At 14.2% G+C, this 15,235-nt stretch overlaps 3 protein-coding genes across 3 annotated transcripts, besides 21 other annotated features; 2 read left to right on the forward strand and 1 right to left on the reverse strand. All coding sequences in view use genetic code 6, as the record gives it.

The window, feature by feature from the left end:
• Positions 1 to 357: 357 nt before the first annotated feature.
• Positions 358 to 459: a microsatellite.
• Positions 406 to 461: a microsatellite.
• Positions 462 to 1,023: 562 nt separating this feature from the next.
• Positions 1,024 to 1,048: a microsatellite.
• Positions 1,049 to 1,401: 353 nt separating this feature from the next.
• Positions 1,402 to 1,432: a microsatellite.
• Positions 1,433 to 2,445: 1,013 nt separating this feature from the next.
• Positions 2,446 to 2,515: a microsatellite.
• Positions 2,516 to 2,743: 228 nt separating this feature from the next.
• IMG5_138970 (hypothetical protein) lies at positions 2,744 to 4,556 on the reverse strand (the record flags this gene model as incomplete). The annotated part of the gene is made up of 3 exons (XM_004031366.1): positions 2,744 to 3,261; positions 3,397 to 3,618; positions 3,707 to 4,556. 3 exons carry the CDS (start codon positions 4,554 to 4,556, stop codon positions 2,744 to 2,746), a joined length of 1,590 nt encoding a protein of 529 aa, XP_004031414.1.
• Positions 3,626 to 3,675: a microsatellite.
• Positions 3,636 to 3,694: a microsatellite.
• Positions 4,557 to 6,306: 1,750 nt separating the features above from the next.
• Positions 6,307 to 6,365: a microsatellite.
• Positions 6,325 to 6,376: a microsatellite.
• Positions 6,365 to 7,585, forward strand: IMG5_138980 (hypothetical protein; the record flags this gene model as incomplete). The annotated part of the gene is made up of 2 exons (XM_004031367.1): positions 6,365 to 6,893; positions 6,957 to 7,585. The coding sequence occupies 2 exons, from the start codon at positions 6,365 to 6,367 to the stop codon at positions 7,568 to 7,570; spliced, it is 1,143 nt and encodes a 380-aa protein (XP_004031415.1). The 3' UTR covers positions 7,571 to 7,585.
• A 377-nt stretch (positions 7,586 to 7,962) lies between these two features.
• IMG5_138990 (hypothetical protein) lies at positions 7,963 to 8,945 on the forward strand (the record flags this gene model as incomplete). Its single annotated transcript, XM_004031368.1, has 4 exons — positions 7,963 to 7,979; positions 8,044 to 8,526; positions 8,595 to 8,774; positions 8,819 to 8,945. 4 exons carry the CDS (start codon positions 7,963 to 7,965, stop codon positions 8,943 to 8,945), a joined length of 807 nt encoding a protein of 268 aa, XP_004031416.1.
• Positions 8,660 to 8,694: a microsatellite.
• Positions 8,946 to 9,361: 416 nt separating the features above from the next.
• Positions 9,362 to 9,428: a microsatellite.
• Positions 9,394 to 9,432: a microsatellite.
• Positions 9,405 to 9,434: a microsatellite.
• Positions 9,435 to 9,542: 108 nt separating this feature from the next.
• Positions 9,543 to 9,595: a microsatellite.
• A 257-nt stretch (positions 9,596 to 9,852) lies between these two features.
• Positions 9,853 to 9,898: a microsatellite.
• A 359-nt stretch (positions 9,899 to 10,257) lies between these two features.
• Positions 10,258 to 10,290: a microsatellite.
• Positions 10,261 to 10,297: a microsatellite.
• Positions 10,298 to 13,160: 2,863 nt separating this feature from the next.
• Positions 13,161 to 13,219: a microsatellite.
• A 204-nt stretch (positions 13,220 to 13,423) lies between these two features.
• Positions 13,424 to 13,502: a microsatellite.
• Positions 13,432 to 13,502: a microsatellite.
• Positions 13,503 to 13,522: 20 nt separating this feature from the next.
• Positions 13,523 to 13,593: a microsatellite.
• The last annotated feature ends 1,642 nt before the right edge of the window (positions 13,594 to 15,235 follow it).

Here is a 15,235-nt window from a genome sequence, read left to right on the forward strand (position 1 = left end):
AAAAAAATAGTTTTTTTAATAGATAATATTAAAACCCTGGGCTTTTATAAATATATATTAAAATTAATTATAAAAATTTTAATAAAAATCTTTTAATTGATAAAATATAAAAAAAATTAAATTTAAAATGTTTAAAATATTAGTATAATATAGAGAAAAAATATAGATGTAAATAAAAAATATTTTAAATATGTATTTATATATAAAAATTTTTAAAATAAAAATAAAAACAATAATATAATATAATAAAAATAAAATTCAAAATTATATTTTTTATAGGTATATCAATTATATTGTAAAAAATATTTACTTAGATTATGTAATCTTGATAATATATTTAAAAAGATTATTAGTATGAATAATATATATAATAATTAATATACCATAAATATCTAATAATAATAAATATATTTATATATATATTATATTATATATATATATATATATATATATATAATATACAATTATTTCTAATATCATATAAATAATTATTTTAAATGTAATAAATTATTTAAATTTATTATTATTAATTAAATAAAAAATTAATTTTTTAGAAAAAATATGAATGAAAATTTTTTATAAAATAAACTAAAAATTATGATAATAAATATTTATTTTAAATATAATTTAATTTAAAAGAAGTAAAAATAAATATAAATATATATATATATATTAACAATAACTTATATTTTATGTATTAAGATAAAAAAAAAATTATTATTTTAGAAAGTATTTAAAATATTTTTGATAATAATAATTGTACACAAAAGTTAATCCCTAAAATTTCTATTAAAAAGTCTCCTATAAAAATAAAAAATGATAAATTCAATAAAACATTTTTTTCTCCATATAAAATAGTGAATAAATAAAATGGTATTTTTTTAACAAGATAAATAATATAATTTTATAATATTTTTTATAATAAAAAAGATTTTACTTTAAATTTTACAAAATGTCGTTCTTTAAATAAAATAAATGTTTAAGAGAATGAAAAATCATTTCGAATATAACCTAAAAATAAAATAAAAATAGTTTAAAAATAGTTTAATGCTCGTTTAATAAATAAATAAAAAAAAATACCTATTTTTTAATAAATACTAATTTAAGAATATGAATAGGAATAATAAAAAATTTTATAACAAATTTAATTTTAATTATAAAAAAATTCTATTTAACGAGAAATTAAAAATTAAGAAAACAGCATTCAAAATAAAAATATTTAAAATTAAAATATTATTAATAATCATTAATATGACTTTAGCAAAATAGTAAAATTTAATAATTTATTTTTCATTTAAAGTTTATTAAATTAAATTTTTGAAGTAAAAAAAATAAAAATAAAATATTAAATTTTAATTATAACAAGAATTTCAATAATACTGAAAAAATAATAAATTTAACAGAAAAATATATAGAAAAATATAAAGAAAAAACATATCAAGACTTAAATTTTATTTTTGGATAAATTCCAAAAATAAACTAAAAATACAAAAAAGCCTCTTTTTTCGAAAAAATGTTTTTCTTTTCTTTTTATTATTTTAATGAAAAAAGCCATTTTTTAAATTAAATAAACGAAAAAATTTTTTATTTAATTTTAGAATATGTAAAAAATACTAATTATTTATTAATAGAATTATTTTATTCAATTTTGTAAACTAATTAATAAAAATATATAAAATATCTTAATTTTTGTATTTATTTTTATTAAAATTTACAAACTGATTTTATTTTTACTGAAAATTAAATTCTTGAAAAAATAAAAATTAATAACTTGAAAATTCTAAATTTATTTTAATAATTATTTGATCTTGATAATTAATTTTAATAGAATAAAATAATTAATATATTTTAAAATACAATAAGTAACTTTACTTAAAGTATTTCTTTTATAGATTTTAAATTAATTTTTACTGAAATATATTTAAATATAGAATAAAAAATATAAAAAAAGCCCAAATACTTTCAATTACTTAACTAAAACTATCAAATAGAAAGTATTTTTCATCATGAAATTAATCAATAAAAGGAAAAAAAATTTACTTTAATACTTGATTTGGATGAAACAATAGTACATTATGAGGAACTTTCAAAACATCAGGGGCATTTTTTAATCAGACCTTACTTAGATTTCTTTTTGTAAGAATTATCAAATTTTTATAAAATAATTATTTATTCTTGTACAATTTCTGAATATAGTGATTTTATTATTAATAAAATTGATCCTTTTAAAAAGTTAATTTCATAAAGATTTTATGATTCTTAAAATTCTTAAAAAGATATTTTTAAAGTTACAAAGAATACAAAAAAATGTATTATAATAGATAATAATCCTTTTAATATAGAAAATTTTATTGAAAACTCGATTCTTATTTAGCCTTTTTTTGGAAATTAAGATGATTTTATACTTAAAGAATTAACTTTTTTATTAAAATGTATTTTTTTGAAATTAATTTTATTCTATATGCATTTTTTAATTTTATAATTATTTTTTATTTTAATATTCTTTTTATTTTATTTTATATTAAAATATTATTTTTTACTTTTTAGAATAAATAATTTTTATTTTTTTATAAAAAATAGAAATTGCAATAGTCAATATAAAAGATGTTCGTGAAACATTATAAAATATAAATGAATAAATACTTGAGAATATAAAAAATGGAAAAAAATACAATAATATAACTTTAAAAATATAATGAAACTTATAAATACATAAAAAACTATAAAAAATTATAAATAATATTCAAATTTATAAATGAGGCAGTTTAATATTTTAAAATATAGACAATAAATTTTAAATTTAAATAGGTTTCGAAATGTATTCACTAGCTCCCATTTTAAAACTTTTTTCAATATCAGCTTAATCATTAAAAGCAGAAACAATAATAACAGATGTAAAATTAATACTTTTATTATTTATCATTTCTTTAATTTTCAAAGTAGCTTAAAATCCATCTAATATCGGCATATTAATATCCATAAATATCAAATCGTAATTATTATTTTTTTATATTTTTTCCACAGCTTCTTTTCCATTATAAGCCTCGTCAATATTTAAATTTTTTAAAGGTTTTAAAAGAATTTTCAAACAAGTTATATTACAAATAACATCATCAACAATTAGAATGTTAGTTTTTTTCCAAAAAATCTTTTAAAGTTCTAAAATACATTGATGAATGGTCAGAGAATCTTTTGTGTTTAGGGTATACTTGTCTTATATAATATTTTTCTATTTTTAGATAGTACATTTTAAGATACAATCTAAATCACATATATGACACATTTCTTTTTATTGAGGAATGTTTATTTATTATTTATGTTCTGATAAAGTTGATTATGGTTCAGAATTTTTATTTAATGATGTATCATATTTGTTAAAATAAGTAGACTACATACTATAGTTATTTTAAACTTTATGAATAAAAAGATTATTTTAAATTTCATGTAAAGAACTATAAGAAATTAAATTCATAATAAATTTATTATCTTTAGGGTGTTTTTTATATATACTAAAAGTAAATTTTGTTCCTTTATTCTTAATACTTTCGACACTTATTGACTTTTTTTCACCTAATTAACTTATTAATTTTTTACATACAGATAATCCTAATCCAACTCCTAAAAAATTTAAATACATATATATATATATATTTAAATATATATATATATAAATATGTTTTATTTATATATATATTTTTTTAATTACCATGCTTTTTATTTTTTATATTAAATAAAGCATTACCATATATTTTAAACAAATTTTATTTTTTATTTTCGGAAACACCTATTCCAGTATCTAAAATACTAAAATAGATTTAATTAATTTTCTATGGAATGCAATAAACAGTAACTTTTATTTACCCTTTCAATGTAAACTTAATTGAGTTTTGTATAAAATTTAAAAGAATTTATTACAATCGAACTTTATCATTTATAATAAATCTTTATTATTCCGAAATTTAAATATCGATAATAAAATTGAGTTTTTTCTGTTTAATTTAACTTTATAATAAACTTTTAATTTCATACAAAACATCATAAATATCAAATTTACTAAAACACAAATCAAAGGCTTTCTAACTTTACATTCTTGAATAATCTAATAAATCATTAATCATAAAAAGCAACAACTTACTATTTTTCAAAGCTAATGATAGTTAATCTTATACAGACTTTTATTTATTATTTATTATGGCTGATTAGATAAATACCATTAAACCGTTTAAAGGTGTTTTCAGATTATGAGTAACTGTTGAGAGCATTTAATTTTTATATTCTTGTATCTATTTCATACGTTCTATATATACTTTCTAAGTTATATCACTTATTAATATCATTGTTGCTTCTTCGTTTTCCCATTTACATTTTACTATTTTAATGTCAAATCGATTGTTTTTAAAATTATTTGAGGAAACAGATGCACTTTTATTAGTTTGTTTTAGGTTGTTTATTTATAAATTAATTTGATTTTTAGCTAAAAATTAACTATTTTTTTTATAAAAGCAATTTAAATGGACTTCTTCATCGTTTTTAATGAAATCTAAAGTTCCACCCATTTTAATTTCTTGATAGGATTTTTTTTGTTTTTAATTTTCGTTATATTCATAAATAAATTCTAAAATAGATTTGAATTTGCAACTATTTACTGATTTATCGCTTTTTTAAAATTATAAACTTGAACTTAGATTATCACTTTTTTAAAAAAATAAAATAAAGTAAATAAAATTATTTATTTATAATTTTTTTACACATTTTCGTGTTATTTAATATATCCAGAAGAAAAAATATTATTCATACATTATTTTAATTATTCGTTATTTTAAATATTGAATTTTCTTTTTGAAAAATCATTAGCAAATAGAATTTCCGTATTTTTTAATAAATCATTTTCAATTATAAGTTTTTTCTAATTTTTATGATTATTAGTTTTAATAACTATTATTGATGATGGAATATTTTATTCTAAAAGTTTTTTGAAAACTTTATTTTATTTTATTTTTTCATATAATTCAAAATAAGCCGATTTATCCTGCCTTTATTAGTAATAAAATATAACAAATAAAAAAATACTACTTAAATAATAATTTGGACATTTAAAAATTAATTAATAGTATCCATTTGATCGAAAAAAGGCGTAGCTCATTCCAAATTAAATAACGATATATTTTAAATACCAATCATTATATAAATTAGAAAACATGCAAAAAATCGTCATTATTAATATCCCTACAGAAAAATAATATTAGCCTTTATTTATATTTTATTCTAATTAAATTAATACTAATAATTCTATTATTGTTACTACATATATAAGTGTAAGCAAAAAAACTAATTTTATGATAATATCATAATACTTCTTTAAAAATAATAATAGAATCGCATATAAGATACTTATTAATAATATGTAAATGTATGCATATTTATTTGTTTCGTAATTTTAAATGCTTATAATTCCTACTGTCAATGAATTTATTATCAATGTTATTATGAAAAACTAAGAAAAAGATAAAAATTGATTAATATAATTTTGCTTGTAGGCATTTTCAATTTTTTTTTTGTTAAATTTTAATGTTATGTTGTTTAGTGGTAATTTATTCATAATTTTTTATTGTTTCTTAAATTAATTTTTTTCTTCTTCTATGCTATTTTTATTTTTATTTATTTATTAAAATTAATCTAATTTAAATTTCTAAATTACAAAATGTTTAAATTAATTGAGTTTTTTTTTAAAAAAAATTAATACTTGATTAAACTATATTATAAAAAAGTACAAATATAAAATTTCGAAAAAAAATATATAATCCCTTATAAAATAAATTTATTTCGATTTTAAAAAATATAAATAATTTAAATTTTTAGATAGATTATATCATAAATAATTTTGCTTAAACTTATTTAAAAAGAAGTATTTTATATTAAATTAAATAAAATAAAAAATTAAATTATATAATGTTTATATTGATATTAATTATGACATTATTTTTTAAAAATAATTATTTTAATTTGATATAATAATAATATATAAAATTATTAATTTAAATATTTTTATTCAATTATGTGTATGAAATTATTTTTAAAAATATTAATAAATTAATATAAATTAAAAAGTACTAAAGTAATAATTTCTTTATATAGAATTTAAAAATAAAATATAAAATTAAATTTAAATACTAAGTATTAAAAAAAAATATCAAACGAAAAAATTTAAATATTATAAAAACAACATTTTTTTTTTTTTTAAAAAAAAAAATTAAATAAAAATATCATAAAAAAAAAGATATAATATTTTTTTTTTACAAATTATTTAAAAATTAAAAAAATCCAAAATAAATAATAAAAAATTAATTAAATAAAATAAAAATAAATGAATTCAATAGATGAAACAATATCAATAGTAATAGACATAGGTTCATTAAAATCAAAAGCAGGCTTTTCAGGAGATACAGTACCTAAATATGTAATAAGTTCATAAATGGGAATAACCTAATAATAACCTTAAAACGAAAATTAAGGAAGTAACCAACCAGAAAATGACTAAATTATAATGCAAGAAGAAAATCCAGATAAAAATCAAAAACTGAATATTTTTGGAGACAAAAATTTTATGAAAGACCCCCAAATGTAAATAGAAAATGTATATAAAAACGGCGATATAATAAACTGGGAAGGTTATGAAAAACTACTAGAAGAATTATATGATAACCAATTAAAAATTCAATCTAAAGATCATCCTTTATTAATGGCCGAATTCTCAATCCATAACCAAAAATAAAGAGAAAAATTATGTTAATTAATTTTCGAAAAATTTAATGTGCCGTAATATTTTGTTTCGAAAAACGCCGCTTTATCTTCTTTTTCAGCTGGGAGATCTACAAGTGTTGTTGTAGATTTAGGTATAAAAATATTTTTTATTTATTTAAAATAAAAAATATATAAATTAATAATTATAATAATAGGTGCTTATTGTTCAATGGCAGTACCTGTACATGATGGATATATTCATTAAAAAAATATATTAAAATTCGATATAGGAGGCGAACAGGTTACTGAGAAAATCCTCCAATTAGAAAATTTTCCTTAATAAAAATTGTCATGTAATTCCACTGAATCCTATGAAAGATATTAAAGGCATTTATTAGCAAGAAATTTAAAGGAAAATAATACAAATGTACTCCCAGATGGGACTTAATTAAATATTGATTAAAATGAAATTTGTGATTTTTTTTTTAATCCTCATAATGAAATTTTAAGGTTTAAAGGAATACATTAAATGGTATTAGACTGCATTAATATGTGGGAATCAGAATTAAGAAAATAAATGAGCAGTAATGTTATTTTAGCAGGGGGAAATGCGCTTTTATTTGATTTGGAAAAAAGGTTTTAAAACAAACTTGGTGAAATATGTAATAAAGTTAAATATGTCTATTATCCTACTGTTGATGATAGAAAAAATTCGGTTTGGATTGGGGGATCTATTTTGACTAGTTTAAATTCTTTTAATTAATTGTCTATTTCGAAATAAGAATATAACGATAATGGAGAATTTATTATTGAAAAAAAATGTCCATGATATTTTTTTAAATTCTTTTTTAATTTATAGTTTTGTTATTTTTTAATATTGTATTATTTTTCATTTATAAAAAGATTCGTATATTTAATTTAAAATTTTAAAAATCCTTTAACCCTTTTTATTTTATTTGGAAAGTATTAAATCTAATCAATATAAATTTAAAAGTAAAAAAAATAATAATAAAATATAAAAAAATTATGTTTTAAAATTTCTATAAATCTTTATTTTTTAATAAATTATTATTTTTATCATTTATTAATTTAATTTTACTTTAAATATTTATAATTATAATTTTTTTTTTTTGTATATTTATTTTTATTATATTTTTCTTATTTTAAATAACCAAACAAAAAATTAATAATAAAAAAAATGACAACAGCTCATAAACCTACATGGAAACCCGCTATGGGTATTTTAAATAAAAAAATAATGAGACTTAAAATATATATATATAGGAGGAAATGAATAAGGAGGAAATATGATAACAATTCCTACAAGATCATATTCATCAAGAGTAATAATATATAATAGTAAAAAAATAGGAAAAATAAATATAAAAATAAGGATTTACCAGGCCACATGACATTAAAAGTAAGACAAGATGGTTAATAAAGTCAAAGAGATTTAAAATATAAAGATTTTAAGGCCGAGTTATTATAAAGAGAATCATAATATAAAGAAGAATAAAATAGGAAAAATGAAGATGTAGAAAAAATAGAATTTAAAGAACCTAAACCAATAAAGAAAATTAAAAATAATGATGAAAAAAAATAATAGTAATTATAATAGTATGGAAGCAGTAGTAGTGAAAGCGAGGATGAATAAATAGAAGAAAAAAACAGTTAAAATTAAATAATAAACCCTTTCCCATAAGATGCAGATGATGTAGATTTCGGATAATCTTCTTCAGATTCCGAATAATAATAATAATAATAGGAAGATGAAGAAGAAGATGAGTAAATATATATATTTTATTATTAATAAAATATTAATTAATGCTTTTTTTAAAAAAAAATGATAGTAGTAGTGAAGACGAAGACGAATTATTAATGAAAGAATATCAAAAAATTAAAGAATAAAGAGAATTAGAAGAAAAATAAAAATAAAAATAAAAAGAAGAATAATTAGAAAAAGAAAGGCAATAAAACTTACTTAAACATAATCCTTTATTAGATAAATCTTAGGAATATTCATTAAAAAGAAAGTAAAAAATACATATATAATTATTTTATAATAATAAAAAAAAAGATGGTTTGATGAGACTGTTTTTAAAAATTAAGCAAGAAAATTAATTGATGAAAAACCAAGATTTATTAATGATAATGTTAGAAGTGATTTTCATAAAAAGTTTTTAAAAAAATTTATAAATAATTGATTTTTATTCTTTTTTGCTAATAAAAAAAATACTTTTTATTTTAAAAAAATAAATTATAAAAAAAATAGAAATAATTAAATAAATTAAAATATATATAAACTATATTATTAATATTTTCTATAGAATATAATTTTTTATTATTAAAATAAGTTAAATAATTTATTTTCAAGTAAATAATTTAAAATATAAATTAAAATATTAATTTTATATATATAAATGTTTTATAGTAAGAGTATATTTATTAAATTTAAACTATAAATATTAATTATAAGAGATATAAAAATTTATAAAAAATTAAAATAATATTTAACATTAAAAATTTAATTAATAAATTATATTATATTATTTTAAAATTAAATATATAAAAAAATTCATTAATATATAAATTAGTTAATTAATTAATTATATAATTTATTAATTTAAATTTAATAAAATAAATTAAAATTTTTATAAATAAATATAATATATAATAATATATAATTATATATATTTAATATTATATTATCAAAATATCTATTTTATTTTTATTTATAAAAAATAATCAATTATTATTTGATAAATAAAAATTTATTTTTAATTTTTTTTTATTTTTAATAAATATATATATATATATATATATATATATATATATATATATCTATATTATATATTTGTGATCAAAATAATTACGTATTTAATTATTTATATAATTAAATATATTTAATATACATATTTAAGAAATCATTATTTTAAATAATATATGGTTATATATATATATACATTATTATTAATTTTTAAAATTAATTACGCATATTTTTTTTTTATATCCATTAGCAATAAAATAATTTGTTTAAAAAAAAAGATATAATAGATGAAGTTAAACATTTTTTAAATATAATAAAAATATTATATTATTTATTTTGACTTAAAAACATAATTTTATTTTTATAAAAATAATTTTAATTTTTATAAAATGATCATATAAAATTCTTTTAAATTATTAGATATATTCCTAATTTATAAATTTTTGTCTAAAAAATTAAATTATCTTTATTATTTTTTTATTTTTTACATATAAATTATACTCTAAATTTATATTTTCAGATTTTCTTTATTTTTTGTAATTTATAAATATTTTTTTTTTAATTGTAAGTTTTAAAATATTATAGTAGTAGAAACAATAAATTATTGAAATAAATCGAAATTTTATATTGGTTATCAACTTTTCTAATAAATTTCAAGTACTTTTTTTTTAAAAATGATTTTAAATAATTAATATTATGAAAGTATGAAAATTTTTAGTATATAATTTATTCATTAATTTAATCATTTGATATAATTATTAATTATATAATTATTAATTATAATTTTAACCATTTAAAAAATTTTGAAAAATATTGTTTTTACTAAAATTGTCAAATTGCTTATTTAACTATTATAAATATTTAAATATAATACAAAAATCAAAAAAATATTATTAAAATTATTATAAAATTTTTAAGACTTAAATACTTAAAGTTAAATATAAATTTTAATATTTAAATATTAATATTTTTAGTAAATTAAAAAATTATATTCGATTTCACAATATAAAAAGCTTAATCCATTAAAATATTTTTTTTTAAACTTTATTTTCAAATTTTAATATTTATACATTAATTATTAAAATTTTAATAATATTTAAATATTAACTTGAAATTTTTAAAGCATACGTGCAAATTTTAAACATAAAATGATATTTTAATATTATTTAATATCTTAAATATTATTAATTTAATATTTATTATATTTTAAAATTCATAAATATAAAAAAAAAAATATTATTTAAACTCCATAAAGCTCTTTAATTTCTTATTTAAAAGGCATTAAAAATAAGTATAAACAAAAAATTTAAAATATAAAATAGAAAAAGAAAAACGAAAAACGAAAAATTAAGATAACTTTTTATAAAAAAATAGTAAATAACATTATATATTATATATTATAAATGAAATAAATATTATTTATATTAATATAGAAATATTTTAATGTTATAGAAAGTGTAAAATAATATTTTTTTTATTAATTATATATATTATTTTTTTCTATATATTAAGGAAAAAAAAAAATATAAATTTAATTTGTTTCTTTTTATTTATAAATATTTTATATTTTGATTATATTAAAATCAAATATTATTAATTTGCCATATTTATACAAAATAAAAAATCAATAAATCATAAATAAATATAATTATTTAATATATAAAAAAATATAAAAAATAAAAAAAATGATACAGTAAAATAAATATGAAAACATTAATTTAGATAAGCACCTTTAATAAAGTCTATAGCTATTTTTAGATTTTACCTAATAACTAGGAGATTTAAAATATTAATAACTAAATCTAAGCCTTTTCCCAAAGTTAAGGGTTGGAGTAGGGCTATAATATAATGAAATAATAAGCTTATATTAGAAAAATGTTTAGAAGTAAAATAAATTATATAATACAAAATGGGAAAAAAAATATCATAATATTAATATTAATATTAAAAATAAAGATAAAAATATAATTTTATTATAATATATTAATTGTAGACTATTTAATAATATGTAAATTTATATTTCCATTAAATAATTACAAAAAAAAAAATAAGATAACAATAAAATAAAATGTTAAAAAAAAATTGGAATAAAGATGATATTTATATATTAGTTTGGTGTGTTGTTAAGTACTGTTAATTTAAAAATCTAAATGAAAATCTATTAGTACAAAATAAAAAAAATCAATTTTTACTGAATTTCTTTTAATTATTTTAATATATATATATTATATAAAAAAATTATTTATGGAAAAAATTAAATGAAAAATTTATTAATTTTTTTTTTTTAAAAAAAAAATAAGTACGATAATGAAGTAGATCATTGGGAAAAAATTTTTATCATGATACCTGGAAAATCGAAAGAGAATTGTTTATTCAAATGGCTTAAATTAAATAAAAAGTCAGTTTAATAGCATCCTTGGACAACTTTAGAAAATAAACTTTTACCAGAAATTTTTAAAAATTAAGGAGGTTAAAAAAATTGGGTTAAAGTTGCTAAATAACTATATTATTTAACAGATAAAACAATTTACAGAACTCCAAAGTAATGTAGAGAACATTATAATAATTATCATACTTCTGAATTAAGAAAGTAAAATATAAAAACTATATAATTATAAATAATAAATATAATATTATGCTCAATAGTGATAAATGGACATCTATTGAATATTTGTAATTGCTAAAATTAATTTTATAAATAGGAAAAAAATGGTCCATTATAGGTAAGAAACTAATAGGAAGAACTGAAAATTAAGTGAAGAATAAATTCAATTCTTTATAAAAGAAACTTATGAATAAAACATACAATATAAAAGATGATAATTATGAATAAATATTATATACAATGGAATAAATAATTAATTAATAATAAAATTCAGAATATAATTAGCATAATTCTACTAAGATAAAAAAACCTAATTCAAATAACAGAAATTCATATAGAAAATCATAAAATATTGCCCGTAATAATAATAATTAAAATATAATAAAATAAGAGTTTATAATGTAATAAACAGAAAAAATAAAAACTAATTAAGAAACACTAGATATTTATGATTAAACAAATAAAGAAGTTAAAAATCAAGTCAATTAAAATAATGTCATAAAATTTTAAAATAATGATTAAGCTAATTAATTGTAATAAAATTTTTAATACTCAAATTAATAAGTTGAGTTTAAGGTTGATTCTATTTAAAATATTAATTATAATTAAAATGACTAATATTTTTACTGTCTATGTAATTTTAATAATAAAGAACTGTACATAATTCCATAAATTAACTAGTAATAATATTGCATGCCGAATACGTTTTAGACATAATATTATAATTATTATAATTACATGTTACAAAATTAAATTGCTTAATATCCAAATGTTTATTAAAATAATTATGGAAATGATTTTATTGATAACTAATAAGTTAAATAATAAGATATGTAATATTGAAATATATATATATTAATATAATTTAAGCATAATTACATTATAATATTTATTTTCAAAATAAGTGAAACATTTAAATACTTTAAATTTGATAAATTAAATAATGATTAATACAATAAATCATTAATTAATTTTTAATAAATTCAAGTTTTAAATAATTTTTATTTAATTTTTTTTAAAATTTTAATAATATAATTATAATATTTTTTATTAATAAAAAAACAGTATAGTAATTATTAATAAAAAATTAGTATAGTATATTAATATACTATTTGCTAAATTAAATTTTATTATTTAAGAAAAATATATGAAATATTTAACTTTTTATTTTAAAATTTGTCATTTTGTCATTTTAAAATTTTTATTCAAATAAATATAGATTTAAAATGTTTAATTATTATTTATTTAGTATTTTTTTAAAATATATCTAAAACTATTTTAATAATTAATAAAAATAATGTATAACGATTTATTATTAATATATATATATATATATATATATATAATATATATATATATATTTTATATTATATATTATATATCATATATTTAATTTTTAGAAAATCAGAATAAAAAATTTTTATATTTATAAATATAAAAAAATTTTAGATTTATCATTTAAAAATTTTTTATAATTTATTTTTATTGAAAAAAATAAAAATAATAATTGAATAATAATACTTTTGGTATAATTATTAATATTATTTTTTTAATTAAATTTATATTTAATAAAACTAAAATATTATAGTATTAACTATTATGTTTATTAATATTTATATTATTAGAAATTATAATAATATAATTAATAAAATTAGTATATAAATTTTTTTACTAAATTTTATAAAAAGAAATGAATTGAAATTATATTAATTAAAAGAGTATAAATTAAGATAAGATATTTATTTTTTTATATTAGAAAAATATAATTTTCATATATTTATAAAAGCTAATTTTAATATATTAATTTAAATTATTAAAATAGTCAATATTTATTTTAAAATAATAATTTAAAGTAAATAAATTAAAAAATCTTTTTTAATAATATACAATAAAAAAATATATATAATATATATTTTATATAATTATAGAACTTTAATTATAAAAATCAATCAAATAAATAATTTTTAAATTATTTATTATATTTAGTTAACATCTTAACATCACTCATTAATAGTCTAATCAATTTACTTAGTTTTTATTCAAATTATAATATAATTTGAATTGATACCACATTTATATTTATATAATCAAACAATCAAATAAATATTAAACTTAAATACATAATGAAATAAAATAAAATGTTTTGAAAATATCATAAAAAATCAAACAATAAATTAAAATAACCACGTCTTTAATTCTAACATAAAATTCCTTAAAACTCTCCCAGAATTTGTTAAAGTAATTGCTTAAAATAAAAATACAATTAAAGTAAAAATAAACTTACAACATAATTTCTAAATAGTTTTTCTTTATTTCTTTAATATAAAAATGCTGTATTTATTTATTAGAATATGAGTTCTTATTTTTATCTGATAATACAATAACTAAAAAAAGAGAAGGCGTTAACTAATTAAAAAATTATTATGAAATTTCTGTTTTTTCCTAAATTATATAAAATTTTAAAAATATTGGCAATATTAAGATTAATTTTAAGTATAAATATTGCATGTGCAATTATCATTGCAAATAGATTTTTTTAATATAATATTTTTTTTAAAAAAAAGGTCAATTAATGTATTTAATTTAATAAATTGTTTAATAATTTTATTATTATTTATAATTTTTTTCAGTGCATATATTTTAAAAAAATAATTAAATATATCATAATTTACTAATAATAAATTTTAATTTGTGACATATTTATTTTTATAAATTTATTTAATTTCTCAATCTAAAAAAATAAGGGAGAGAAAAAAAGTATGACAACATTATTTTTTTTCAATTGAGCATTTAATTAAATTATAAACAATAATACCTTTATGAATTCTATTAAAATTAATTATAAGTAACTTGTATTATTTGAATAGGAATATAATTTTGTTTATAGTGTTAAACTTTCATTTAATTAATTTTAACTATTTTATTATTATGTTTTTTTTTTATTGTTTAAAATTTTTCAAAAACTCAGTTAGTTTTTAAGATAAATATTTCATTTTTTAATAAGTAATATGTTTTTTATATATAATAAAGAAATAAAAATATTAATCATTTAATTATCTATTTGAATATTTTTTAATATATTATTATTTAAAAATTCCTATTTATGTTATTATTTCTTGAAA

Source organism: Ichthyophthirius multifiliis, assembly GCF_000220395.1.
Source record: "Ichthyophthirius multifiliis unplaced genomic scaffold scaff_1120509251077, whole genome shotgun sequence".
Taxonomy (NCBI): domain Eukaryota; phylum Ciliophora; class Oligohymenophorea; order Hymenostomatida; genus Ichthyophthirius; species Ichthyophthirius multifiliis.